Source organism: Ochotona curzoniae, unplaced genomic scaffold (genome assembly GCF_017591425.1).
Source record: "Ochotona curzoniae isolate NIBS_2020 unplaced genomic scaffold, NIBS_Ocur_1.0 scaffold_4506, whole genome shotgun sequence".
NCBI lineage: Eukaryota > Metazoa > Chordata > Mammalia > Lagomorpha > Ochotonidae > Ochotona > Ochotona curzoniae.
The window spans coordinates 33,366,447-33,393,323 of NW_024467119.1; the positions used below are offsets into that span (position 1 = coordinate 33,366,447).

At 36.8% G+C, this 26,877-nt stretch overlaps 1 protein-coding gene across 3 annotated transcripts in view; it reads left to right on the plus strand.

Moving 5' to 3' along the window:
* The window catches only part of GRID2 (glutamate ionotropic receptor delta type subunit 2), a 1,273,704-nt gene that overhangs the window by 734,943 nt on the left and 511,884 nt on the right, over positions 1–26,877 (plus strand). For all 3 annotated transcript variants that reach the window (XM_040967041.1, XM_040967039.1, XM_040967040.1), the window contains 2 exons: positions 792–953; positions 19,596–19,715. In XM_040967041.1, coding sequence (XP_040822975.1) covers positions 792–953; positions 19,596–19,715 — 282 coding nt within the window. The remainder of the gene's footprint in view (positions 1–791; positions 954–19,595; positions 19,716–26,877) is intronic.

Genomic DNA, 26,877 nt, shown 5'->3' on the forward strand with positions numbered 1-26,877 from the left:
AAGCACCTTTGATAATATATTGGTCGCCTGGATAGTGGTTCTGGCAAGACTATTTTTGCAATATGTGTAGGAAGAAGATAATAGCACAGTTATCTTAGAAAGAAGCAAGTGTTAATGGAAACACGCATTCACAGTTAACAGCTCATAATATTCGCTATGTCAATGAGTTGCAATGTCTTCGTGTGTCAGCATACTTTGTACAGAGCCTTGACCACTGTGATATTTATGAATGGTACTCTTTGCTTTCACTTTGTTATTACAAAATCCACGGTGACACATGCAGGTATACAGATAGCTGCCTCCTTGTCTTACATCGTGACACCCTTTGGTAAGATCAAGTTTATATTACTCCATCTGAATAGCTAGGATGCCAAAATGACATATTCACAAAGTGTATTATTCAATTTGCCCTTCTGATCTCTAAAAACACTTAGATCTTTACCTCCTCAAAAAGAAATAATAGAGCCAGTGATTTTCTAAGGTCTGACATGACTGGCCTTGCCTCTGTTAAAACCTGTCTCTCTTTTTTATTCTTTTTTAAATCTTCTCTTTCATACCCAAATAAGCTGAAAAAGCAATTGAAGCATGCCATCAGACAAGACTTTATGCTCAATGGCAAAACTGTGCAGAAAATGAAAAAAGGAAAAAAGGAAGAAGAAAGCCTTCTGCTTAATAAATAACCTGGTCAACCAGTCATCTGACATGCAGAGATGCAGTTTGCTGCTGGTTCTCTTACTATTGATGGTTGGCACCTCTGAATAATATTAATCACTGTACAATGTCTTTTTCAGATTTCTAACCTTTACATATATGACACGGTGCTACTGCTCGCTAATGCTTTTCATAAAAAGCTGGAGGACCGGAAATGGCACAGCATGGCAAGTTTGTCCTGTATCCGAAAGAACTCGAAGCCCTGGCAGGGAGGAAGATCCATGCTGGAAACCATCAAGAAGGTAAGTGGGGAGGAGTGCTTCGAGGTTCCTAATTCTCATGGAACAGCATACAGTCAATCGCTGCTTGACATGAAGGATTCTTTCTTGATACTATTGCTGCCAATTCAAAGCAGAAAAGTGTATGACAGCAAAATGAAAAGGAATCACCAACCTATTAAGCCTATTTTTAAAACGGAGTGTTTGCTTAGTCATGGGAGCATTTAACGCAAGTAACAATGGAAGGTAGAGATAGCATAAATTGCCCCGGCTGCAGTCATCAAGGTTAGAGATATACAAATAGTTCTGTTGCTGTGGGCAAGTTCCAAGTATGTGAAGTTTGTGAGTTAATTTATTTTTACCCTACTGTCAATTGAAAAGATTTCCCATAGACTTAGTTGTTTTTCATTTAGATGATCCATAGCAAGACATTGGATATAATGACCTTTACTTTGTCCTGTGATAAAGAGTTGATGTGTGAACAGCTAATACAATGCAGCACCTGTGAACTATCTTGGGGACTTGATGGCATTCTACTTCTTCACTGTCAGGGGGTGGCTTACCTGGCAGTGGCCTGTGTTGACCAAGCTCCCCGTTCCCTTCCCAGAAGGCAGTTTTTGTCGTTGAGCAGTTCTCAGCGCCTAAGCACTCTGCGGGTTATTAGCCTCTTCATCATGTCTTCCTTGCTGACATTTTCCGTTTGTCTTGCACAGCTTCTCGGATTTAAAATGAAATGATTAATAAAACAAACAAATGTGTCTCATACCCTTTACACAAAGGAGACAGCCACTTTCAAGTTTTTTTTTTTAAGATTTATTTATTTTTATTGGAAAGGCAGATATACAGAGAGGAGGAGAGACAGAGAAGAAGGTGTTCCGTCCGATGATTGATTTGCTCCTGAAGCAGCCGCAATGGCTGGAGCTGAGCCAATCCAGAACGAGGAACCAGGAGCCTCTTCCAGGTCTTCCACGTGGGTGCAAAGTCAGGGAGCTGGATGGGAAGCAGGGTTGTGGGGGCTACAAACTGGTGCCCATGTGGAATCCCGGCATGTTCTAGGCGAGGACTTTCGCTGCTCCTCTATCGCACCAGGCTCAAGCTCGTTTTTTAAATCCTATCTCATTCTGCATGGATTTGTCTTTTTCTCCTGAGACAGAAAAAAAGCTAATTAGTTGAGATAACAGTGAACATTAAAAAATCAGGGAACAATCCAAAGAGTGAACGTTAGAAGTGAAATGAAAGTACAAAAAAGCAGGAAGTAGAAGAAAGAACTCTTGGGATTGGAGAATAGTTCGGATCTTTTTCTCTGTGCTGTTTCATCTTTGTCAAAGAATTACTGTAATGAGAATTTAGGCTCCTGTCTGAAGTACTAGAGAATTAAATGTCTTGAATACATTGGCAGAGAAGCATTTTTTTTTTCAGGTGAGAAATAAATGTCAAATAAAAACTCAAGGTGTTGCCTAAGTTTTCCAGCTCTGTCTGCGAGGAGAGCTGGCAGGTTCAAATCCAGAGGTTGTTGAACACGATTCTGATGCTGCCAGTTTGTTAATTCATGCTTTGGCCAGGAAGCAGTACCTGAATGTCGTCATTCTTCTGTAGCTTTCTCACAAAGTCAGGATAATGGCTTAGGAGGTTACTTAGGAGACACTTATTGAGTGAAATTATCTGTGGAAAAGAAGGTGACGCAGCAGAATCTATAGGCGTTTCTCATGTAGCAGCCTCATAGACCATTGCGTTAGGAAATCTGTACACAATTGTATGCAATTGCTATTGTAGGTCAGTGGGTAAAGCCTCTACTTTTGACACAACCATCCCAAATGGGGTGCTAGTTCAAGACCCAGCACCCTGACTCCTATTCAGCTTCCTTATATTTTTCCTGGGAAAGCAATGGATACTGGCTGGAGTGCAAGGGCTCCTGTCATCCATGTGGAGGGCATGCTTGTAGCCCTGGCTTCAAGCTGGTTCAAAGCTGGCCCTCTGTTTCTCCCTGTCTCTGTTGCTTTCCCTTTCAAACAAAAAATAAATAAATAATAAAAAAAATCAATACAGTAACTATGAAATTTTATTTGGGGGACTGTTTTCATAAATCTAATTTCTTTCCCAGTGTCATTTTTACAAGGAATCTACCACTCTGTGTGTGCGTACCCAGAGGTTACATTTTGAATGCAGCTGTATAATTCAGTGAGAATGTTCAGTCTTGTGCTAGCTTTATCTACTACGCCACAGCACCTGCCCCATTCCTTAGCCTTTTAAACTGTCTTTAAAAATGGAGTTTGTGGAGTATTGCCCTACATGAGTGTTTTGGGTCATCCTCTTAAGATGTGGGGCTGCTGACAGCCCACACACACCAAAGGGGCATTCAATGATAGTTTGTCATTGCGCAGAGACTGTAGGCAAGGCAGAGTCATCCTGAGCTGATCCAGGCTGGCTTGGACAAGACCAAAGCAGTGAGCTGGAGCTTCTTGCTGCCTACAAGGCTGTGATGGAGAGAAGCCTCACCCTGTGGGTTGCAGATTTGAAAGTTTAAATTTCCCAGGAGCATCCTGTATGGAGGTACAGGGTGGATTTTCTTAATCAGCTTGTTCAGAGCAACTGTAAAGGGGAAAGGAGATGTGAGGCCTAAAAATAAGCCTACTGCCAAACATCACAAATGAGGTCAGGCTTTTTATTACAGTGGGAATGTTCTAGTGATAACATTCTTAATTGCTTTCAAATTAACACAACGTGCCCATATTAAGGGCATGCCTTACACATTTTACAAGTGTGGAGAAGAACAAGTTTCTGTCCACAAAGCCACATGTGTTCTTGTTATTCATTTGGTATCAATCATATACATGTCCAGTACAATGGAAAGTGTTGATCTCTCAGACACTCCTTGTTGTAGCATTGTACTTCATTGTATACATTTGTAGAATAATTACCTCTCCATTTTTCATCAATTTTCAAAAATTCAAGGTTCATTCTCAACGTTCATTTCTCCCAGTTATTGTCAACATCCCCATGCCATTGGTATTTACATAGATCTCTTACATAATTTATTAAAGATTATAACTTTTAAAATATTGCATCGTCTCATTTATTGGCCTGGTATTTATCCAAATGGTCATTTTTTTAATACTTCTCTTTAACTGTTTCTATTGTAGTTGTCCCTCACTTAAAAAAAAAAGATTTACTTTTTTCAATTATTCAAAAAGCAAAGAGAAAGACAGAGAATGTTCTGTCTTCCCTCTGACCCCCCAGATGGCGGCAAGAGCCAGTGCTTGGCCAAGCTCTAGCCAGGAGTCGGGAATCCCATCCTCATTTCTCACGTGGGTGACAGGATCCCAAGTCTCAAGCCATTCTCAGTAGCCTTCCTTGGTGCACTAGTCTGATGGAAGAAGCCCAGCACCGAGGAGCCAAAACCGTGTACTCTTCCATGCTGTTGGTCTGACCAGCAGTGCCTCAACCCTCAGCACCACAGTACTGGCCCCTTCATTCCTCCAGTATTCCAGCACTGAGCATGTGTGTGTGTGTGCACACATATACTAATATACTCATGCTATCATAAATGGACTGCTTGCCATTATGTTTTTAAACTAATTATTACAGATATACAACAAAATTTTTTAATGTTTTTGCTGACCTGAACAACTTTTGAAGTTTACTTACTGATTCTCACTTTGTTTATATCTTATTATCTTGTAGTCTTCATGTAGACATTGGTATTTTCTTTGGATGGCACCAATGCTACCACTTCAATTCTAATAATGCATGTGCTTTTTAAAATTTAATGTATTTCTTGGGCTATTTGCATTCATGTCCACCTGCAATACTGTAAATAATTTTGGAGACAATAACATCTTGTTTTAATAAAAATGTCATAAGTATTATATTATTTAATATACCATGGTTATTACTAGAAAAGACATGTTTTTGAATTTCAAGAAGTTAATACCTTCTGTTTTCATTTTATTATTTTCCCTACTTAAAATTTGTATTCATAACGCAAAGAATTTTAGTAGAACAAGGTACAGTGAAGTTAATTAACATTTTCCTTGATTGTAAGATGGAGAAGATCGTACCTTTGGAAAATTAAGGGGCTTACTAAGGGATAGTCAGATAATGAATTTTAAATACCAAGTTGTTTTGGTTTCTAATTCTATGTTCTAAGGACTACACCATTTGCTCTCTTATTGTGCATAGCGGTAGGTGTTTTTCATTTCTGCTAAAATGGTGTGGCTAAGGAACACACACACACAATTGGAAGTCTTGAGAATAAACATCACGATTAATGTCATGCAGTCACATCCAAGATTCAAGATGGCTTCTTTGGTAATCTTTAGTTTATTTTGAGAAGTTACATTCAATGTAATATGTGTGCTTGGAGGGAAGGAGTCTTGTTATTGCATAATTTGATTTGCTGCTGTCTATACTTAGTGCATCTCACCAAGTGTCTTATGTAAGTCAAATCAATTAAAGTAGAGCCACTCTGGGAGAGAGTGGGAGAAGCTCTCTCTATGTGAGTCTCAACCCAGTGCATTCTCAGAACCACAGTTTGTGAAATAGTTCTCTGTAGCACTGATTTGTTTTTAATACTTTTTAAATATATACAAAAGGAACAGATTTCAGGGATTTCATAAATGCAGTTTAATGATACTTCCCACTGACTACACTCATGGTTACAATTCTTCCTCCTTTCTTTATTTATCTGTTACATTGATAATGACATACTTTCAATCGACTTTATAATCACAAGCTTAACTCTCTCCTAAGTATTCAACAATTGCTAAGTAGAAAAACCACAATTCCTTTTCAGTATGGACAAATGCTATTGAAAAGCAATGATTAAATGTCAAAATGCTAATCTCATTCATATGCATTACATTTGTTTTTACTATGTATATTAGTTACTACAGATCAATGAAAACATGCATTTGTCTGTTGGGAACTGGCTTATTTCACTAAGCATAGAGATCTCCAATAGCACCCACTTTGTTGTGAAAGATGGGATTTCATTCTTTTATGGCTGAGTAATAGTCCATTGTGGATATGAACCACAGTTTCTTCAGTTACTCATCAGCTGATGGACATCTAGCTTGTTTCTGTAGCTTAGCTACTGTGAGTTGAGCTGCCATAAGCATGGGAATACTTATTCATATGCTGATTCTACTTCCTTTGAGTAAATTTCCAAAAGTGAGACTGTTGGTTAGTTGTAGATCTATTTGAGGAATTCTAAAAAATTTCCAGACTGTCTTTCATAATGAAAGCATGGTTTACATCTCATCAAGAGTGTATTAGGGTACTTTTTTTCCCCACATCCTCATCAGCATTTGCTATTTTTTTTAAAAATGTTTAGGTGATAGCCATTTTATGGCCCTAAGTATCTTTTCATGTTTACTGACCATCTGTGTTAATTCTTAGGAAAATGCCTGGTCCTATCTTTTGCCCATTTCTTAACTAGCTAGTTTGTTTTGCTGTTGTTGAATTTCTGAAATGCTTTACAATAACTGGATATTACTCCGTTATCAATTCTGCAGCTTGCAAAAGTTTTCTCCCATTCTGTTGGTTGCCTCTTCTTTTTAGTGTGTCCTTTGCTGTGATGAAGCTTAACTTTATCTAATTATATTTTCTATAGTTTCCTTAATTGTGTCTTTGTCTATGCCAGGATCTTGCAGTATTTCCTCGTATTTCAGTCTTAAATTTAGATATTGGATCCATTATTAATTGATTTTGTAGAGTGTAAGCTGGGGTTTTGTTTCGTATATTTGCATACAGAAATCCAGTTACCTTCGCATTTTGTTGAACAGATACTTTCTTCAGCGAATGATATTACTCACTTGTTAAAGATTCCTTAGTCGTAGATAATTAGATGGATTAATTTCTAGGGGCTCTAATCTGTTCCATTGACTCACAGATTTATTCTAAGCTGTTCAGATGATAACTACCTTCCAATATGTCTTGAAATCTGGTATTGTGTGACACCTCCAACTTTATTTTTATTGATTAGGATTGCTTTAGCTAGCCAGAGTCTGTTGTGATTACATATGAATTTAAGATCTATTTTTCCAACATCTGAAAAGAACATCTAGAGTATTTCAATTGGAATCACATTGGATTTATAAATATCTTTGGATAATATTAACATTAGATAATAATTATTTTACAAACATGGAAATTTTTAAACTTGTTGTGTCTTTTATCTTACCTTAACATTTTTTCTTATAGAGGTGTTTTACATCCGTGATAAAGTCTTTCCCAGGCTATTTTCATATTTTGTAGCTGCTGTGGTTGGAGCTGATCTTACAGGTTTGTTGTCAATCATGGCATTATTGTGTATACAAATGCTGTTGATTTATTTCTTCTACTGTTTTATTTTTAATTTTATGGTACAATTCAGTAGGCTCTAGGATTTCCTGTACCCCTCCCCAACTGAATTTCCCCATATTATTACAATACTATAGTCCTTCATAAGCAGTCGTAAATACACCTTTTTTGCCATTTTAGTGTGTCCTGACATTGCTGATACAGACAATGGCAGAGAGTCCAGCATTTATTGTCATGATATATCCACCAGTTTCATTGGGAGTCCATATTTCATTTGGAAGTAGAGATGCACGCTGCATTATATCTTCACATCTGTGATATTCTCTACTGCACAGTTACTATACATCACTGTAAGTGAACAAAATCAACAACAGGAATAAAGTTAAAAAGATTACAACACCTTGAAGTTAAATAATATGTTACTGGATGACCTATAAGTCAATGTCGAAATGAAAAGCAAAACAAACCCTTCTTGGAGAAAATGAAGCTGCTGTATGACTTATGAGTCAGTGAGGAATTTAATAAGAGAAAATAAACTATTTTGAAGAAATGGAAATTTAAAAAAAGTGTAAACACATGAGTTGCAGTGTTAAAATAATATTAAAAGGGCTATGGATGTCGTATTTTGCACAAAAGTTGCCTTCAATAATAAAGAACATATGATATTTGTCTTTAGGATTCACTGAGCAGAATGGTCTCTAGTTGGGACCATTTAGTTGCAAATGGTGTAATTGCATTTCTTTCAATGGCTGAGTAGTATTCCATGGAGTAGATGTTCCACAGTTTGTTTATTTTTTTAAGATTTATTTTTATTTTTATTAGAAAGTCAGATATAGAGAGAGGAGGAGAGACAGAGAGAAAGATCTTCTGTCTGATGCTTCACTAAAGTGGCTGCAACGACTGGAGCTGAGCCAATCTGAAGCCAGGAGCCAGCAGCTTGTTCCAGATCTCCCACATGGATGCAGAGTCTCAAGGCTCCTAGCCATCCTAGACTGCTTTCCCAGGTCACAAGCAGGGAGCTAGATGGGAAATGGAGCCACCAGGATTAGAATCGGCACCCATATGGGATCTGGCTGCACTCAAGATGAGGACTTTAGCCTCTAGGCCACTGTGCCAGGCCCTCCAGTTTCTTTAACCCCTCCTCTTTGAACAGAAATCTGGATTGTTTCCTTGCCTTTTTTCTTGTACATTGTGCTGCTGTAAACCTAGGATTACAGATCCCTTTCTCATATGCAGTTTTCATTCCTTTGGAAATATTCCTAGGAGTAGGATAGCAGAGTCATATGGCAGGTGTATTTGCAATTCTCCAGGCACTCGCCATACTGATTTCCATAGTGGTTGTACTAGCCTACACTCCTGCCAGCAGTGAAGGAGGGCAACTTTCTCCCCACATCCAGCCAGCAGGTTTTAATATTATATCCTGCCAAACTCACTTATGAGTTTCAACAGTCTCATAGTGGAGTTTTTGTTCCCTTAGGTGTAGCCATGTCATCTTCAAACAGTAATAATTTGACTTTCTCTTTTTCAATTTGCATCCCTCTAATTTCTTTTTGCCTTGTGTAATTGCTTTACCTGCAACATGCAGTACTACTTTTAATAGTAATGATAAGAGTAGATATCCTTGTCTGGTTTCAATCTAAGCAGAAATGCTGCTGTCTTTTTCCCATTCATCATGATGCTGGCTGTGGGTTTGTCACATATCACCCTGATTGCATTGAGAAGTGTTTCTTCCATAACCACTTTAAGATTTTTATCTTGAAAGGATGTTGCATTTTATCAAATGTTTTCTCTGTATCAAATAAGATAATATGTTTTTGGTTCTTTGGTATTGATTTGTGTATGTTGAGCCAACCCTGCTTACCAGGGATAAGTCCTGCATTTTTGGGTGAATGATTTTTGTGAAATGTTGTTGGAGTTGATAGTATTGATTGAGGATTTTGGCATCTGTTTCTTCAGGGATATTGGTCTATAGTAACTTTTTTTTCTTGTGTATTTTTCTGGTTTTCAAATTGAGGTGATGTTGGCCTCAAGAAAAAAAGTTAGGAGGAATCCCTCCCTTTCAGTTGTTTTTGAATAGTTTGAGGAAAATTGGGGTTATTTCTTCTTCAATAGTTTGGTTGATTTCAGTACTGAGATCATCCGGTCCCAGCTATTGTTTTAGGAGGATGTTTATTCCTGATTCAACCCATGTCTTATGGTCCACTTAGGTTTTCTATGTCTTCAAGACTTTATGCTGATAAACTGTGTACCCAGAAAGTTGCTTTACTTTTCCCAATCTTATGGCATATAGCTGTTTGTTTTATTTGATGACTATTCTTTTGATGTCTGTGGTATTCGTTGTAATATCTGCTTTCACTTTCTGATTTTATTAGAGTTTTTTTCTTTTTTTCTTTTGGTGAGTTGATCCAGGGGCATATCAAATCTGATCCAAACAAAGGTATTAATCTCATTGATCTTTTGTGCATTTTTTCAATTGTGTTCATTATTTTACTGATTTTAATTATATTCTTTCTACTTTGGAGCTTGGTATGTTCTTGTTTTTCCAGATCTTTGACATTCATTGATAGATCATTTATTTGGTGTCTTTCCAGTTTCTTGATGTAGCACCAATTGCTATAAGCTTTCCTCTTAACACTGTTTTTGCTGCTTCCCATAGTGTTGGTATGATGCATTGCATTTAGAAATCAGCTTAACCATTGGTTATCTTTTTTAAAATTCCCTATCCAAAGTGGGATAGTGTCAGTTTATCCTTATTTATAGAATAGTCCTGTTTAAACTGTTATTATGTTGTGGTTTCTTAATGTTAATAGTCTTAATTGGAAACAGTTCCCAAGAGTTCACATCATTTATTTATTTATTCATTACTCTCTTAATAGATGTTTATCAGAGACTTATATTATTGCATAACCAAGAAAAATTTTAGAGTCTAGTAGGAAATATCGACTCAATACACAAAAAGCTATTCCCTGAGAGAACCATGGCCCCTAGAGATGACAGAGGCAGGATACTGTGGAATCTTAGAGAGGAACATAATGTACTGTGATGGTCCCTTGGGAATTTGCTTCCTGATCGAGGCATTTGTTCTCTGTGAGGATGTGCAGCCCACAGCTGTACCTCTGTTGAACCTCTCCTCGGAAATGACACTGGCAGAAGAGAATTACTCATTCCTTTCCTGGAAGCGGCGTGGACTCAATGAATGGTCACTGCAGAAGTAGGAAGATTCATGCCTTTTCCTTGAATTTCTGAAAGATGATCATAACGTCTGGCCTATGCCTTCTTTTTATTTGTTTGTCTTTTCATCACGTTTTGAACTCTCCATTTGTCCTAATGTCAATCCCCTCTGCTTTACATCCATGCTGTTGCTTCCTTAGAAGCATTCCAAGTAAACTTCTTGCATGGAAACAAACACCCATCTCAGGGAGGTTTCCTGTGTATCCTGATATAAAAACAGCAATAGATTAGAAGGCATTCTCACAGAACTAATACTCTCTTCATAGAGCTCAGAAAACTAGCAGGCTTAATATACGTAGATCTATGGGAGGAGGTATTTCAGGTGGTACTGGGACTCTGTTTTTGTTTGTTTGTTTGTTTTTGGATTGAAGTGATAGGATAGTGGTTAAATCCTCACCTTGCATGCATCGGGATCCTGCTGATTTGTTTTCCAGCGGCTCTGCTTCCCATCTAGCTCCCTGCTTGTGGCCTGGGAAAGCAGTCTAGAAAGTCCAGAAGTCTTGGGATACTGCATCCACATTGAAGACCCAGAGGGAACTCCTGGCTCCTGGCTCCTGGCTCTGGGTCAACTTAGCTGGCCCACAGAGGGCCAGGGGTGATCTCCCACCTGGGGGGGGGGGGACCAGAAATGGTTTGGTTAAGTTGGTGAAGAAGAGTAAGTAGTAATTTTTAAGTTGAAGCATTAAGCAAATAACTGTAATTAGACATTTGGTTTGTGTGGTTGTGAAAACGTTAATATACTTAAAGGAATAGAAACGTATTATTTTGCTTTATGTGTAAAGCCCTGTATATCATTTAGAATCTATAAACCTGAGTAGGAGAGAATGTAAGAAGTAGGTGGTGTAATACAAACAGCATGGACTGGGTATATGAAGTGGCTTTTTGTCATAGTGGCTTTTAGAAACCCCTCTGCGTCCTTGGAATACGCCACTGGGGATTCAGCAGTGTTCACTTCAACTTCAGATCATCTAACTCATAAGTACAGCAGCAGAAGTTTTACTTTACATAATGCAATATTTCTGTTTTTCTTATTTAAAACAATAGAAACTAGCACATGATTTTGAATTACTATGTGATGCTTCATGGCATTTATACATTGCATGATGCACAAGAAAAATTAATATATTGCAAGTTTCAAATACTTAATATCTCTTTGTAGCAAAATCACCCAAAATCTTATAGTCTAATTTTCCATAGAGAAATACATAGTAAATTAATGTTATCTGGCTTTGCTCTACTGTGCAATAGAGCCCTAGAACTTTTTACACATACATTGTGTAACCTAATACTTCTCAATCAATTTTCCCAACCCCTTCCTTCTCTCTTCTGCCTCTGGCAACCACATTCCTATTAATATTTTATTATTTATTTGTTTATTTATTTATTTTTAGATTTTACTTACTCACTTGCTTACTTATTTGAAGAGCAAGGAGAGACAGTGAGATCTTCCATCAACTGACTCACTTCCCAAATGGTTACCACAGCCAGAGCTGGCAAACGGCAAAGAACTTCTGCCTAGTCTCCCAAGTGTGTAGTATGAATCCATTGCCCACTGTCTGTCCAGGCTCATTAGCAGGGGGCTGATCAGAAGTGGAGCAGCCCAGATTTGAAGCAGTACTCTGACATGAGATCCTGGCAGTTTAACCTGCTTTATAATGTTGGCTTCCATGCTTAAACAATAACAACAAACTTTTTTTTTATTTCTTTTTTTTGAAGATTTATTTTTATTATTTTTTTATTGGAAAGGTGAATATACAGAGAGGAGAGACAGAGAGGAAGATCTTCCATCCAATGATTCACTCCCCAAGTAAGCGCAACGGCCGGTACTATGCCGATCCGAAGCCAGGAGCCTCTTCCAGGTCTCCCACGCGGGTGCAGGGTCCCAAAGCTTTGGGCCGTCCTCGACTGCTTTCCCAGGCCACAGGCAGGGAGCTGGAAGGGAAGCGGGGCTGCCGGGATAGAACCGGTGCCCATATGGGATTCAGGGCATGCATGACGAGGACCTTAACCACTGTGCCACTGCGCCGGGCCCCAACAACCTTTTGAAACTTTGTTTTTAAAGTTTTTATAAGATCATTTACTTATTTCAAGTCCACATATGAGTGTCATCACATAATACTTGTCTTTCTGCACTTGGTTTCTTTCACTTGTCATAATGACCTAATAGAGCATTCTGAATTTGTTTCTGTAGTTACTATCACCATTGAATGTTTTACCATTTGATGTTTTCTTCCTACTTGCTGGCATCTCTTTCTTTCAGTTTGAAGAACTCCATTAAGCATTTCTTATAACAAAGATTTAGTAGTAAGAGATTCTCCCAAGCTTTGTTTGAAAATTTCTTTATCTCTCATATCTGATGAATAGCTTTTCTGGGTACGGTAGTCTTGTCTGGCAAGTTTTTCCCTTCAATATTTTAAAAGTCTGATTCCACTCTCTCCTGACATGTAAGGTTTCTGTTGAAGTCAGGTGGATCAGAACTCCTTAATGTATTATTTCCTTCTTTCCTCCTGTGGTTTCGAGACTTTCTTTTTCTGCTTAAGAGAATCTGTCTATAATATATTTTTTGGTAGACTTGGTTGGGTTTCTTTTTTGTAACTGGACAGTTGTATCTTTGTCTAGGTTTGGGAGGTTTACTGTCATTATCTCTTCTAATATGCTTTTTACCCCTCCAACATTCTCACGTCCTTCTTGAATCCATATAACTCAAATATTTATTCTTTTCATGCCCTCCAATAGTTCCTTTTTTTCATTCAAGTTCAATTGTTTTAATCATCCAACAGTGCATTTTCACTGATTTTTGCTTTTGTTTGACCTGTTTGGTAATTGATGCCTTCCATCCACTTTATATTTCGTTTAGTGTATTTTTTTAAGTTGGAGGATTTCTGCTTGACTTTATTTGATTGCTTTCACATCTTTATAAAATCTGTTGGAATATAAATTTTTTTCTGTGCATTCTGTTAAATCTTTGTTTAATTTTTAAAAATTAATTCTTTGAAAATTTCATCTCCTAAATAGTTGGTTTCTGGCACATTCTTTTGGTCTTTGTATGAAGGCACAGATCGCTGGATGTTTCTGATACTCATTAAAGTATGATATGTTCTGTTCTGTGAAAGATTAGTTTTAGTAATATAGCTTCAAGTAAGGGTGGATTTCTAGAAATTTGAAGCAGTCTGTTGTGCTACTAAGTTAGGCCATGTTTTGTGTGCTTCTGAGATGTGGGATCATTACCCAGTGCTGCACCTCTGGACTAGCCACTGGTGATGCTGGCTAGGGAGACGGCGTTTTATCCAGGACTGCAGAATTCCACCTGTCACTCAAGTGAGCCATGCAAGCTCTCTCTGTAGGCACTTATCTGGGAACAAGAGCTGTTACGATGTGCTAGAGCTGGGTTTTTTTTAGCTTGGCAAAGAGTTCAAATATAATCCTATGGCTTCTTGCTGCCTGCTAGTGGTCATAGGAATAAAAAGTGTTAGATCTTCAGCTATTCATGCAAGCCCATAGTCACCAGACTGATGGTAATTTTAAGGATGCACAACAGTCCTATGATATGCTGGTCAGTTTTGCTACAACCAAAACAAGTCTGCTCATTGGGGTACTGTCTGTGCCTGATACTGGGGAAGGTCAGAGCCTGTGTTCCTAGGGACTGGGCTAGGAATGGAACTATTAGGATCTACCCAGAGCAAGACTTCATCAATCCAACACTAATTTCCAAGACACAGTCCTTTGATCCCTTGCTGTGTGTATCTTCCAGGGTTTATGGAAACTGAAAGAGATGACCCACTCTCTGCCCTAACTTCCCCAGGCTGGTCATATTCACTTCCCACCATCTCCTGTTCCACAAAATACTTAGCTTTTTGCCAGACTCAGCAATGTTGACATTTTGACATCCTGAAATGACCCCAATCCCAAGGAGTGCAGGTGTCTGTTTGATGCCAATTAAACCTAGAAAATCAGCCTGTAAGCAATGCCTGATGGTAAATCCCACCACATTTTTCTTTTTAAAATATTTATGTATTTTTATTGGAAAGATAGATTTACAGAGAGAAGGAGAGACAGAGAGAAAGCTCTTCCATCTTCTGGTTCACTCCCCAAGTGGCCAAAATGGCTGGAACTGAGCTGATCTGAAGCCAGGTGCTAGGAACTTCTTCCATATCTCCCAGACAGGTGCGGGGTCCCAAGGATTTTTGCCCATCTCTACTGCTTTCTCAAGCCACAAGCAGGACGTTGCATGGGAAGTAGAGCAGCTAGACCACAAACTGGCATCCATATGGAGTGCCAGTGCATTCGAGGTGAGGATTTAGCCACTGAGCCATTGTGCTGGGTTCTAGGCCATTGACTATTATCAAGTTCTAGATAACAGTCTGGTTGGCCTAGATTTGACATCCAACGCATGGTCCTAGACTGTAATACCTGGCCCGTGTGTGTGGTTAGAGTTTCATTATCTGCATGTGGTTAAAGGAAATGAGGTAGACACCAACTGTCTGTGAATCTCTGAACATTCACTTCATTAGTAAGGCCTTCACAGCTGGCCTAGCTCTGGGATTCAGTTTGCTCTCCTTCTCCCAAGTGAGAAGCATCACTTGTTCCTTGGAACCGGAAAAGAAGGCGCTCTGGTAACTTTCCTTCTTGCTTCCCTCATTGCAAGTTTTCTTATGGTGGCAACAAAATGAGATCCCATGGTCTCTCAGCTGACTTCCATGGCTCTTGTGAAGGGGACTGGGCGTTGGCAGAGCCTGTCAAAGTGCTGTCTCTGTAAGGAGGTGATCCCGGGAGCTTCTGATTCAGCTGTTGTCTTGGCTCAGCCCAGCTGAACATTTTCTTGAATAATCCACTGCACATATGTCATATTAGACACAGACTGTGTTGTCTAAAAGAAGCAATATAAGACACAAAATGAAAGTTTCAGTTTTTCAAATGATTTATTTACGTGTAGTAGATAGATCTCACTTAGATCATATCGCAGATTAAGGAGCTGACTGATACTTCTCACCTCACACACTTCCTGCCCACATCCCCACGTTCCCTCCCCCTCATGATTTCTTTTCTAGTATTTATAATAGAATACTTTCATTTCATTTTGCAATTGCAGGCTTTACCCTCCATTAGATAAGGATATCAACACCTGGCAAGTAGAAAATGATAACAAAAACAACAACAACAAAAATTCCAAACAAAACAAAGCAATATCCTACTATTCCGTGGAGCAGTTTCAGTGTGTCTCTATAATCAGTGACTAGTTGTGTAGGCGGTACGTTTCTGTTGAGAGACGGCATGATCAAAGTGCTAATAACATCCTATTTACTGCAATTGCCACAATCCTTTATTAGGAAGGAGTGTGTGTTTGTGTTTGTGTGTGTGTGTGTGTGTGTACTTCAAAATGTATGCAGAATGGAAAGAAAAGGTGAGTTTATTTTTGCACAGAATATATTTGAAACCTATGCATAATTTTTTTCCATAATGCACCTTGACACAAACCTTAAGAACTTTCCTATGCATGAATTTCAAGATTTTTTGTGCCAAAATAAACTTATCTATCAGTTTAAGTTTCACAAATCTTTTGAAGTTTCATCATATTTGTACAGAAATTGCATGTAAATACCATTTTTTTTAGAACATTGCATATAAACTAGGCTTTGGCTTTTGTTTTTGTATTTCTACATTTATGTAACTGTTATTACATTTCTTTGCTGGGTAGAAAATGAAATATTTGCCTTTTGTCAAGGAATTTATTCTCTGAACCCGAAAGTGATGGAACTAGGAAACATTGCGGCACTGAGAAGCCACCAAATCTGGCATTCCGAGTATGCTGGCTGCCTTGCCAGGCCCACGATTACCTAATAGGTGTCCTTGGTTACCACATGCATCCCCAGGGGATATGGATCACTAGGTGTTCCATGTGATCCTCTAGCGTTCTAATCTGTCACTTTTGCACTGTGAAGTGTGGGGAATGATTTCCCAGCCTCATGAACAGAGCGAAACAAAGCCAGCTATTTTTCTACTTCCTTCCCCCTCCACCCCATCTATAAGGGAATGAAAAACACTCTTGCCTTTAAAAACCTAATATCTGGTGGAACATTTTTCCTCATCTTCAATTGGCTCTTTAACATTTTCCTTCTCAATGCTGTCTCTATTAGATAGGTGGGATGAAATCCAGTCGAATTTTGCCTGGTGTTTCAGAATGGGCTTACCCTGACAACAATGTTGCTGTCATTTCAAAGGACATTTATATTTATTTGTAAGTGTTATTCATACTATAAATGACTCATTAGCTTATTGTGTTTAGAACATGCTGCATTACCCACAGAGAAACAAAACAGAATCATGAATGCAGAAAGATGATGAACATCCATTGCCACGTGGCTGGCATGCGTTTTTACCAAAGCTCTGTCTTCAGTGTTAGTGTGAGGATAGATGTACAAAGATTCAAAACCGCTGGAAATTTCTGAGGTTATCAAAAAATCAGAGAGGTTCAGTCTAGATGATGTAAGTGGGGTCTTAATTTAAAGGTTTATTTGCTTAACATACTGACCTCTCAGGAATCCCTGGCATCTACATGAGGAAATGCTTCACTGATGAAACACTCCAAGAGCTCATTAAGAACAGGCCATAAAGAAGATAAATTGCAAAGTCAAAAAGGTGAACAAGCAAGTGAGGGCCACAGTAAACTACTGCAAGTATCTTGTTCATTGTAAGTTCACCAAGTCACTCAGAGTGGCAACTATAAACTGAGAATAAAGATTCAGCTCCATGTAACCATATGTGTTATAACTGGGGAACAAAAATATTGCAACCATCAGTCTAGTGCTCAAATGTTAAAAAAAAAAAATCCAATGGTAGAGTGTTTTTACTGTGTAGAAGTTCTGTTGACCTACAGTTTCTTTTACTTTATTAGAAATAAATTATTAAAGTAGAAATTTATGGTCCTGTTGTAATCAGGAGATGTTATTGATGTCAATATGTTGCTGTGGATAAGAAAAGCTACATAGAAATCTTCTGAATACCAGTCGTACAGATGTACATATAAAACAAGCTTATGTTTGTCCAAGTCCTGCAGTATTTGCCGTTTAGAGATATTAATGATAATACTGTCCATTGTATTTATCCCAGTCCTTAAAATATTCAGTGCTGTTGAGATGCTTTGAGATGTTAATACTGAACAAACACATAAAGAAAATTAATTTTCAAGAACTGTATATATTCCTTCTATCAAAGATATAAGAAAACATGTAGCACAGACAAAGGAGAGGGAGTCTGGGAATTCTGCAGGGTTCTCCAGGTCATTTTTATCTTCACCTTGAACAAGCTCATTCTTCAAGGAAGGTTTTGTAGGCTTACCTCTTGCCACAGAGATTATTTACATTATGATAATCTCCTTTTTATCCTTAGAAAATGTAAAGCCCTGAGAGCTTTTCCAGAGAGCCCTGAATCATTTATCCATGAATAGAATTGATATATTTGTTAGAGTATTTACTTATCCCGAAATATCTTTCTGAAAGCTTTACCAAGATTCTTCTTTCTAGTAAATATTACTACTTTATCTATCTGAAGTTCTAGTTTACCACAACATTAAACTTTGTCATCCAATTCCCACCTTACACATATAATAGAGAAAGAATGAATATGTCCTAGACCAGTTTTTTCCCCAGTTTTAATCTATGATGTACAAATTCAGTAAAACGTGTAAAAACAGCTGAATATTTAAACACGGAATGAATTTTTTCATACTGGCAATTCTTAATGGAAAAAAAAGAGAAACAACAACCCAAAATGAGGTCTATATTTTCTAGGAGGACTAGAAATATTTTAACATTAAATGGTGAAATAATGGCATATGATAACAATAGCAATGAAAGTCTCACCAATTATCAAGTATCCCACATACTTTATTGGTCATATAGAAATCATAATTTGGGGGATAGGCACTATTGTTGTCTCCATTAGACAGATCTATATGTTGATGCACAGTGAAATTAAAGGGCTTACACAGCTAGTAGACACTGATGCCATTGAGGAAATCTAAGAAACATGACCTGTGTTCTTTATCATTTCATATATCATACATCATGCATGAAAATAACACAGACCTATCCATTTCAATGAATTACTCTCAAATTGGAGGTAGGAAAGAAAACAATTGATTAGGCAGTAATAATAATAATGGGGCTGTAATAGTTTACTATTACTGTTGCAAAGTTAAATGGATTAAATATTAATATTAATGAATAAGATACAAAAACATCCATCAGTAGTGTTCTGTTGAACTCTGTGAACTTAGCATCAGGAGATGGGCTGCCTGACATAGATGAGTAGATCTGTAAGACCACATAATAACAGCCAGAAAAGAGTAAAAATTGGGGCTACAGGTCATGACAAGTAAGATATATTTAAGCATCAACATCATAGATGTGATGATGGAAGAAATTTACAAATTGATATGATTTGTTGTTCAAATAAATGTCATTATCTGGCCAAAATTGTAACTTAGAGATGCTTTAGCAATGAAGTGACTCTGAGTTTGTCCTTTTGTAAACTCCTAAATAATATAAAGGCTGATAAACTAAACTGAGAAAAGGATGGTAAACAAGGAATAGGCAGTATGACCTACATTGCCATCTGTTGGGGAGATGAACATCTGTCATGCTGAATGTTGAATGTTCCCAGTCAATCTCAGCAGCCAGACTACAAGTGAAGAGCAGAAAAGAAATCTCAAGCTGAAATTAGCTTTCCTTTTTCTTCAGATTTTGAAAACAAGTTTCAAGATGAAAGGAAATTCAACCCCGTGAAAAATTTTATAAACCATGAATCTTAAGAATTCCTGGGTATAGTTTTAAAATCCAATTTGAATATAATTATACATAACCAAAGAAAACTATGTTATCAAAACTTATCCCCAAAAGTGAATTTCATGTTCTTCCAGAGCATCTTGTTTTCTAACGGATCTGTGCAAGACACGAAGTATGGTGACAAGAACTCTCCCCTTGAACTTCTTGCTCGTACTGCAAAGCTGTTTAACTACATCCTGTTAATCTCTGCATGCATAGCCTGTTGGTTTAGTAGATGAAAGTTGCTGGAATTGTTTAACTCTCTAATTTTTAACTTCAGAAACATTACTCCAGTGCTTGTTCTCTCCTCCAGGGTGGAGTTAATGGGTTGACTGGAGAACTAGAATTTGGAGAAAATGGAGGAAATCCCAATGTCCACTTTGAAATTCTTGGAACCAACTATGGAGAAGAGCTTGGCAGAGGTGTTCGCAAAGTAAGACTAGACAAATATGCTACTTATGATGTTGGTTTGAATGTTCCCCATGAAGTATAATTGTGCTACACAGTGAAGTTCACATTGTATTTTGAGAAAGAAATTAGAAAAGTATACCTGGAATAAAAAAGCATAAATACTTACCGGAAGTATTAAGTAGTACATTTCATTTTATTTACATATTGGAAAATTTTAAAGGAAAAGGAATGATCTTACACATGCCTAGGCAAATATTCTCAGCCTCCATTTATTGCAATAATTTTTATCTTGCAGTCAATTTAATAGTTACATATTGCATAGCTGCTTGATTTTTAGTTTTTAACATGCACACGATCACAATAAGAGTGAATAAATTTCAAACGGGGAATATTTCCTGTAAAATGTAGCATTTGAATGTCTGTTTCATGGTGTGCACAGAATGTAGTTTGGAGGAAATGAACTTAGACTGCAGAGTATTTGTAAGAAGTAGCAATAAAAGATGGTTCATAATATATGGGGACAATAACTTCCTTGAGAAAAAAAAGGCCTTGGAAATTATTTTTCTAAAGTTTGTATTTGCTCCATATATATATTTAGGTAAGGCAAACTGTGGTGTAATTCAGTAGGCTGATAGTTATAAATTTCCAATTTATAAAGGTGACTGAACTAAATGGAATGGGTTCTGCAGTAGGGTTTTCTTTCCATTGACAAGGTGAAAAGTGAAGGAAGTTTTTGACTAAATGAAATTAGGAGCTCTTCTGAACAGCAATAAAAATGTCTCAATCTGTTCTATGGGATTGATGTGTTATGCATTTTATTTTATTTATTTATTTTTGTCTTATGGTAAAGAAGAGACAACATGTAGAAATCTGCATAAAACTCAAGGATAGTTAATGAGTTATGTCAAACAGAAGGACCACTGCTTTGGTTAATACATTATACCAATTATCCTAAAAAGCCTTTCTGATTACATACCACACGCCCATTCTCACTGTGTGGTAACAAAGCTGAATTTTTTTATATTCATTTCATGACATCATTTCTAAAATACAGTTTTATTCTCTATGTTTGGATCCTTACATAATTCTTAAATACTTACTTTAAAATGGTTTAATTAAAGCTGAATTTAATCTTGATGCATTTTTTTTGCTTCTAATGTGCAGTATTCTGTTTGCTGTTCCTCTTTGTCACATGGGTTTCAGCTTACTCACTGATACTGCGGTATCACTTTACAGTACATGAATATGTCACAATCTGCTTCAGCATGTTTAGATTTTTGAACTCTTGCAAGCAATGCTGTTACACTCAATCCTGGACATATGTCTTGGATATATAGTGTTGTGCATGGATCTCTGTAGGTTTTGTATGCAAAAGCAAAATTGCTGCAGTACAACAAAACATCTCTTGAATTTTAGTTGATGGCATGGTATTCATTATTGTAGATATTTACCAATTTACGTATTACCACCAATTCAGGTAAGTTCTCACTTTTCATGTTTGAGCAAAATCCCAGATTTGACAAACTGCTAATTTTTTAGTAATTGACTGGATGTATAATGGCATCTCATTATTTTAATTGACATTTTTATTATAAAAAATGCTCTGGGTTGGTTGGTATTTCTGATTCTTCAGATTTCTCTTTGTGTTAGCTGCTTATTCAAGTGTTGGCCATTTTAATGTTGGGATTAGGATGTCCTTTATTTTTTATAAGTGGATCTAGAGTTTTTGTATATATATCCTGAATATTGGTATTTTTTCATTCAATTGTGTTTTGTCATTTTCCTCTCCTTAGGTATTATTTTTCATAGCACTTATAGTGTATTTTTACATGTTATACATTTTCTTTGAAACTTTTTGTGATCATTACTGCTTAGTCCTATTTAAGAATTCATTCCTGGGGTTGGCAGTTGAGATGCCCATCCTATTAGCAAAGGCAACCATCTCCTATATTGAGTGCCTAGGATGGAGTCCTGGTTCCATTACTTACTCTAGTTTCCGGATATGGTACACCTTGAATGTGGTCAATGATGTCTTCAGCAGTTGTGGGTCTACCACAGTGTAGCAGCTTTGGATTGAGTTCCTGGCTCCTAGCTTCAGTCACTTACTTCCCTCTCCTAGCATTGACTTCCGTGCATGTAGAAAGTAAATCAGTTAATACAAACACGTTCACTCTCTCATTCACTCTATTTAAAATAAAAAATTGTTCAAGTATTTTCTCCTCTCAGAATCATAAAGAAGTTATATTCAACTATGTTCCAAAGATTTCAGGGTTCTAGATTTTAAAAATTAAAATCTCTCATGTGTGTGAAAGATTTTTCTGTTCTTTATCTGGGTTGAGAAAAGTGGCACATTTGATTCTTTAATGTAGTACATTATTTGGTTCATTGAAATTATTGAAATGCAATGCAACAGGCAAAATTTTAACTACACAATGGATTTCAGTATGTATGCTCATTGAGATCGAATGATCATGATCCAAGTCAGGTTACTGCACATTCCAATGTTAGCATGAGGTATTCACTTTTTCTGGAAATTCATATAAACAATAATGTTGTTTATGTTCATTTGCATCTTCATTTTCTCAATATGTTTTCAGATAATCTTTTCATGTTTGAAAATATGTTTGAAAACTTATTTGAGTTTTATGATAATAGTGTTTTGTTTTGTTTTAATTTGAGAAGCAGAAAGACAAAGAAAGCTCCCATCTGTTGGTTTACTCCCCAGTCTGGGAATGGACTGGTGCTGGAGCCAGCAGCTGGGAGCTCAATCCAGTACTCCCACATAGGGGGTAGAATTAAGCTGAATCAAGAACCAGGGCAGGGAACCAAACCCAGGTACTTTGATTATAGGACACAGGCATTTCACTGCTAGGCTAAACACTCATTCTCTGATACCTTTTGTTTTCAGTTTCTGTTTGTTTCTGTGATATGAGAATAACATCAATATTTTATATTGGTTGTATACACAGATTTCTTCCTCAGATTTTTAGTTTTAATAACTTTTCTATAGATTGTTACAAATTGTTGTCCAGGTTGTCTTATTATCTGCAAATAAGGAGACCTCAGTCTCTTTTGTAGTTTCACACCATCGGTGTTAGCTCACTGGTTAGGCCATTTAGGACAATGTTGAGTAGACATATTAATGGTAGAAATTCTTACATTTATCAATCACCAAGAAAAACATTCTAATCATGGTACAATAAAATATATCATGTTTTTCTTTCTCTTTATTTTCTGTGATCAGGTTAAGATACTCCATATTTTTCTGAGTTACATTCACATTTTTTTTATGTGAAGACAAGATTTACATTTTTATAACACTATAATTGTGTTTGAGATTACATAAGAATTATTCTATATTCTGTCACCTTTCCTTGGTTATAAATGTGATGTTTATGCGTGAGATTTCCAGAAAATTTGTTGGATTTTCATACTGTGGTAATGCTGGCCTAACTTAAATAGTGAAGGATCCAGCACTGTGTCTACTTCTGCAAAAGATGTTGTTGCAATTAATTATCTCTAACGAGTTGTGTCTTAGTAATATGTGGTAATACTGTATGCTTAAATAGCAACTCTAAAAAATAAGAAGAGAAAGTGAAAAAGTTAACACATTTGGGCGGTCAATAAATGGTGCTGTGAAGTTGAGGGAGTGAATTTTTAGAATATAAATGATTTGAGTATGTTAGGTTAAGGGGAAAACGCAATGGAGATAAAGAATACCCTGGTGATTATTAATAGAAGTTTAGGAGAGAGTTGAGTCACATTCAGATAGAGTACTTAACCTTAAGTTGGGAGGCATTTTCCATAGTGATGAGGGAGAGGAGGTGAGGAAAGACACTGTTTGTAAATATTGGTGATTGGTGTGAGAAAGTCTGTAAATTGTTAAAAAAAATATTCTGCCTGGAGAAGTGGAAGGTGAGATTATCTGTTAACAAGACCAGAGTTACAGAAGATAAAGAGACTAGATTTAGAAAGGTAAGTTTCTAAATAGCCACTGTGTCAAATAGGAGAAAGTAAACAGAGCCATGGAAGAATTGCCAGGCAGACTCTTGGCTCATATGTGGTCTAAGATGAAGTATTCACTGTAGCACCGATATACACAGCTGTATGCTGTTTGCAGCATTTAGTAAACTGAATGAATCTGAATTGATGTATGGCTAAGCCTTTGGTTTTCTTTGGCAATGAGATTGATGTGACAAATCATAAAATCTATCATTTGACCAGGATGGCAATGAGGAGATCAGGAGTGACAATAATTCAGATCAAGCATGTCTCAAGAGAATTGAGATTTCAATATATCTTAGGAACCTGTGTATTAATATGCATAAAGTAAAAGAACTTCAAAGGCAGGAAGTTGCATTTGGGAAGGAAGATATCTAAATTCAGGATTCCAAGCACTGGATGGATTTCAGGTACTCACCAAGTCATGCTTGGCAGGGCAGCAGAAGAGTATTTCAATTCTCCTTCCAAGATTGATATCACTCATTATGACTAATGTTCTAGGTAGGTCTTTCACATGTTCTGAACTTGGGGTTGTCATTTGTTATCTCTGCTTTTATGGTGACAATGAATCGTACATAAATTTAGTCTGCTTAATTCTTAAAGAATATAAAAATTTGCATAATTAGTGAATTACTTATTTCTTCATACTCTGACCCCCAACTGGGTTGAAAGGATCTTTTGAACTGAGTTGTAGTAGCCAGTTTCTGAAGCCACTTAAAAGATGTACTCTAGATGCTTTTTATATTTAGGACACTTTAAAATTGTATATTCTTGTTTAAAAATCTTGAAATAGTCTATTTTAAAATGTCAGCATAGCTCAAATTTTTGACTTAATTGCTATTTTAATTCATTAGGAAATGTGTAGAAATTCCAAATTTGAGTTTCAAATAATATTGAAAATATGGATTGAGTGCTTAATCTAGCAGTTAAGCACTGATTAAAATGCTTATGTTCCACATTGGAATACCACACAGAAGAATGTTTTTGAAGCTCGTTATCAGGGGAAAACATTGCTGTGAAAATAAATGTTATATAGGATTTACTAGACATGTGTCCAAAATGAAGGCCACACTTCCAGTTTCTCACTGTTTCAAAAAATAAATAAATAAGCAGAGGGACTGGCTTTCCAATTGATGAACTGTCAAGTTGTCAGTGTTTATTCTGCTGCCAATGGCTAAGAGTATACAATGCCTGCAGCCTTATCACCCCAAGCAGGGAGGCTGTCAGATCTCATAAACTGAGCAGGGTTTGTCTGCTTAGAATTTGACCAAGGATTCACACTTCCAAATTCTGAACTCGTCACTGGTCTCTCGGCATTATACTAGTGAAGGTTTTGTTTTTATGAATTTCCTGAGCATGTGCGAAGGACTCTTTAGTGTTACTGATGCTGATCAAGATGAAGACTTTGCCTTCTTTGATATTTTTACATGGTCTTTTACTTTGATGCGTGCCAGCGTTTCATTTCAGTGGCTGGTATATTGCAGCGGACAGCACAGTACGAACCCTTGAACCTAAATTTGAGTAAAAATCAAGCACAAACTTTAAATCATGAAGGTTTTTAATACTATTAAGCATTGACAAAGAGTATGATTATTGCTCTTACTATTCACTACAATACAGAATTTCCAAGAAAAATGTGATTAATATCAGCTCATCTAAAGCTAAATTTAGTATAAAACACAAAAAGTAAAGCTATTTAAAAGTAAGTGGCTTTACATTTAAAGGCTCAATTTGTGTTTTACTATATGAACACATTTCCTGCATAGCAGCATTCCGGCTGGATTAAGTGGGTTTGGTTTGGTTTACCAGTGCTGCATGTATTCTAGTGCAAAGGCTGAACCCAAAGGTGTCAAAATTCAGTACTTCGAACTCATTATACGTGAACTTTACCACAAGCAGCAAGACAAGGCTAAGAAAAATAGATATGAGCTGATTTCACCACCGATCTTAATTGCATAGTAATGTTTTGCATCTTCCCAAAGTGTTTCATCATAACTTGATGAAACAAAATTGTAAAGCAGAGGTATGCATTTACTGCCCAAGTAGCATGGATTCTCAGAGACTCTTTTGTCTCTGTTCTATTAAATTCACAAATATAAAATCTAGAGTTTAGACTCTAAAGGACAAACCCAGTATACTCTTTTTAAAAAAATTTTATTACATTTCATTTTACAACATCGTTTCATAGGCTCTGAGGTTCCCCCAACCCCTCCCCGTGCCCTCCCCCCATGGTGGATTATTCTACCTTATTGCAGTATTATAGTGCAAATCCAGTCTTGTTTCTTTTATCGCAGGCATGTACCATGCATAAAGCCCAGCATCTTATTGTCCAGATAAATTCAACAGTTTCTTGGGGAGACCATCTCTGGTCTAAAGGCAGAGCTGGCAGAATATCATTCCAACCAATTGAAAGCCATAACATCATCAATAACTGTTTACAACATTATGGGGTTAATTGACATGGTATTGAGTGATTGATATGTTAGAAAATGCAGGTTCTTAATCACATCCTGTGACTACTTCATTAACATCTCGATTTTGGTTTATATACAACCAGCTTCTATACACCTTAAAATGGCTATAGGATACTATTCAGCTGTCTCATGTCTATTTTCGTTTTTGTATTTAGCAGTTTGTTGTATTGAAGCATAATTTTTACTGAACTTGGCGAATTTTAGGATAGTCCAAATTGGACTATAACTTTAACAAGGCATATGTCAACAGTTGAGGCACAGAACAGTTTTAGGAGGGGTGTGCAGAGAAATCTTCAATACCCTAGTTAGGAGTAACTTATTTTCGTTTCCTACCTACTAAGGTATATTTGAGTCCCCGCTGACCATTTCCCGCCCAATATACTCTTTTCACCAAAAATATTACATAGATTTTTGAGCTATTTCTAATAAACTAAAATCTTGTAGATGCCTGTACTTAGAAAGCAAAGTAAATAAACATTGCCTTCAAATGATCAATAGTTAAATGTTTTACTATTATTATTTAACATTGTAAGTTGGTTCTGATTTTGTAATATCTAAAATAACATTGACCTTTTGCATGACACCACTTTATGTTTTATATTACATTTTGAAAATTGATATTATTTACATACATATAATTATATCTAAAGTCCTTACTTATATGTAAATGTTTTAGTTGTCTTGTTGATAGTTTGTCTCTTCCATTGT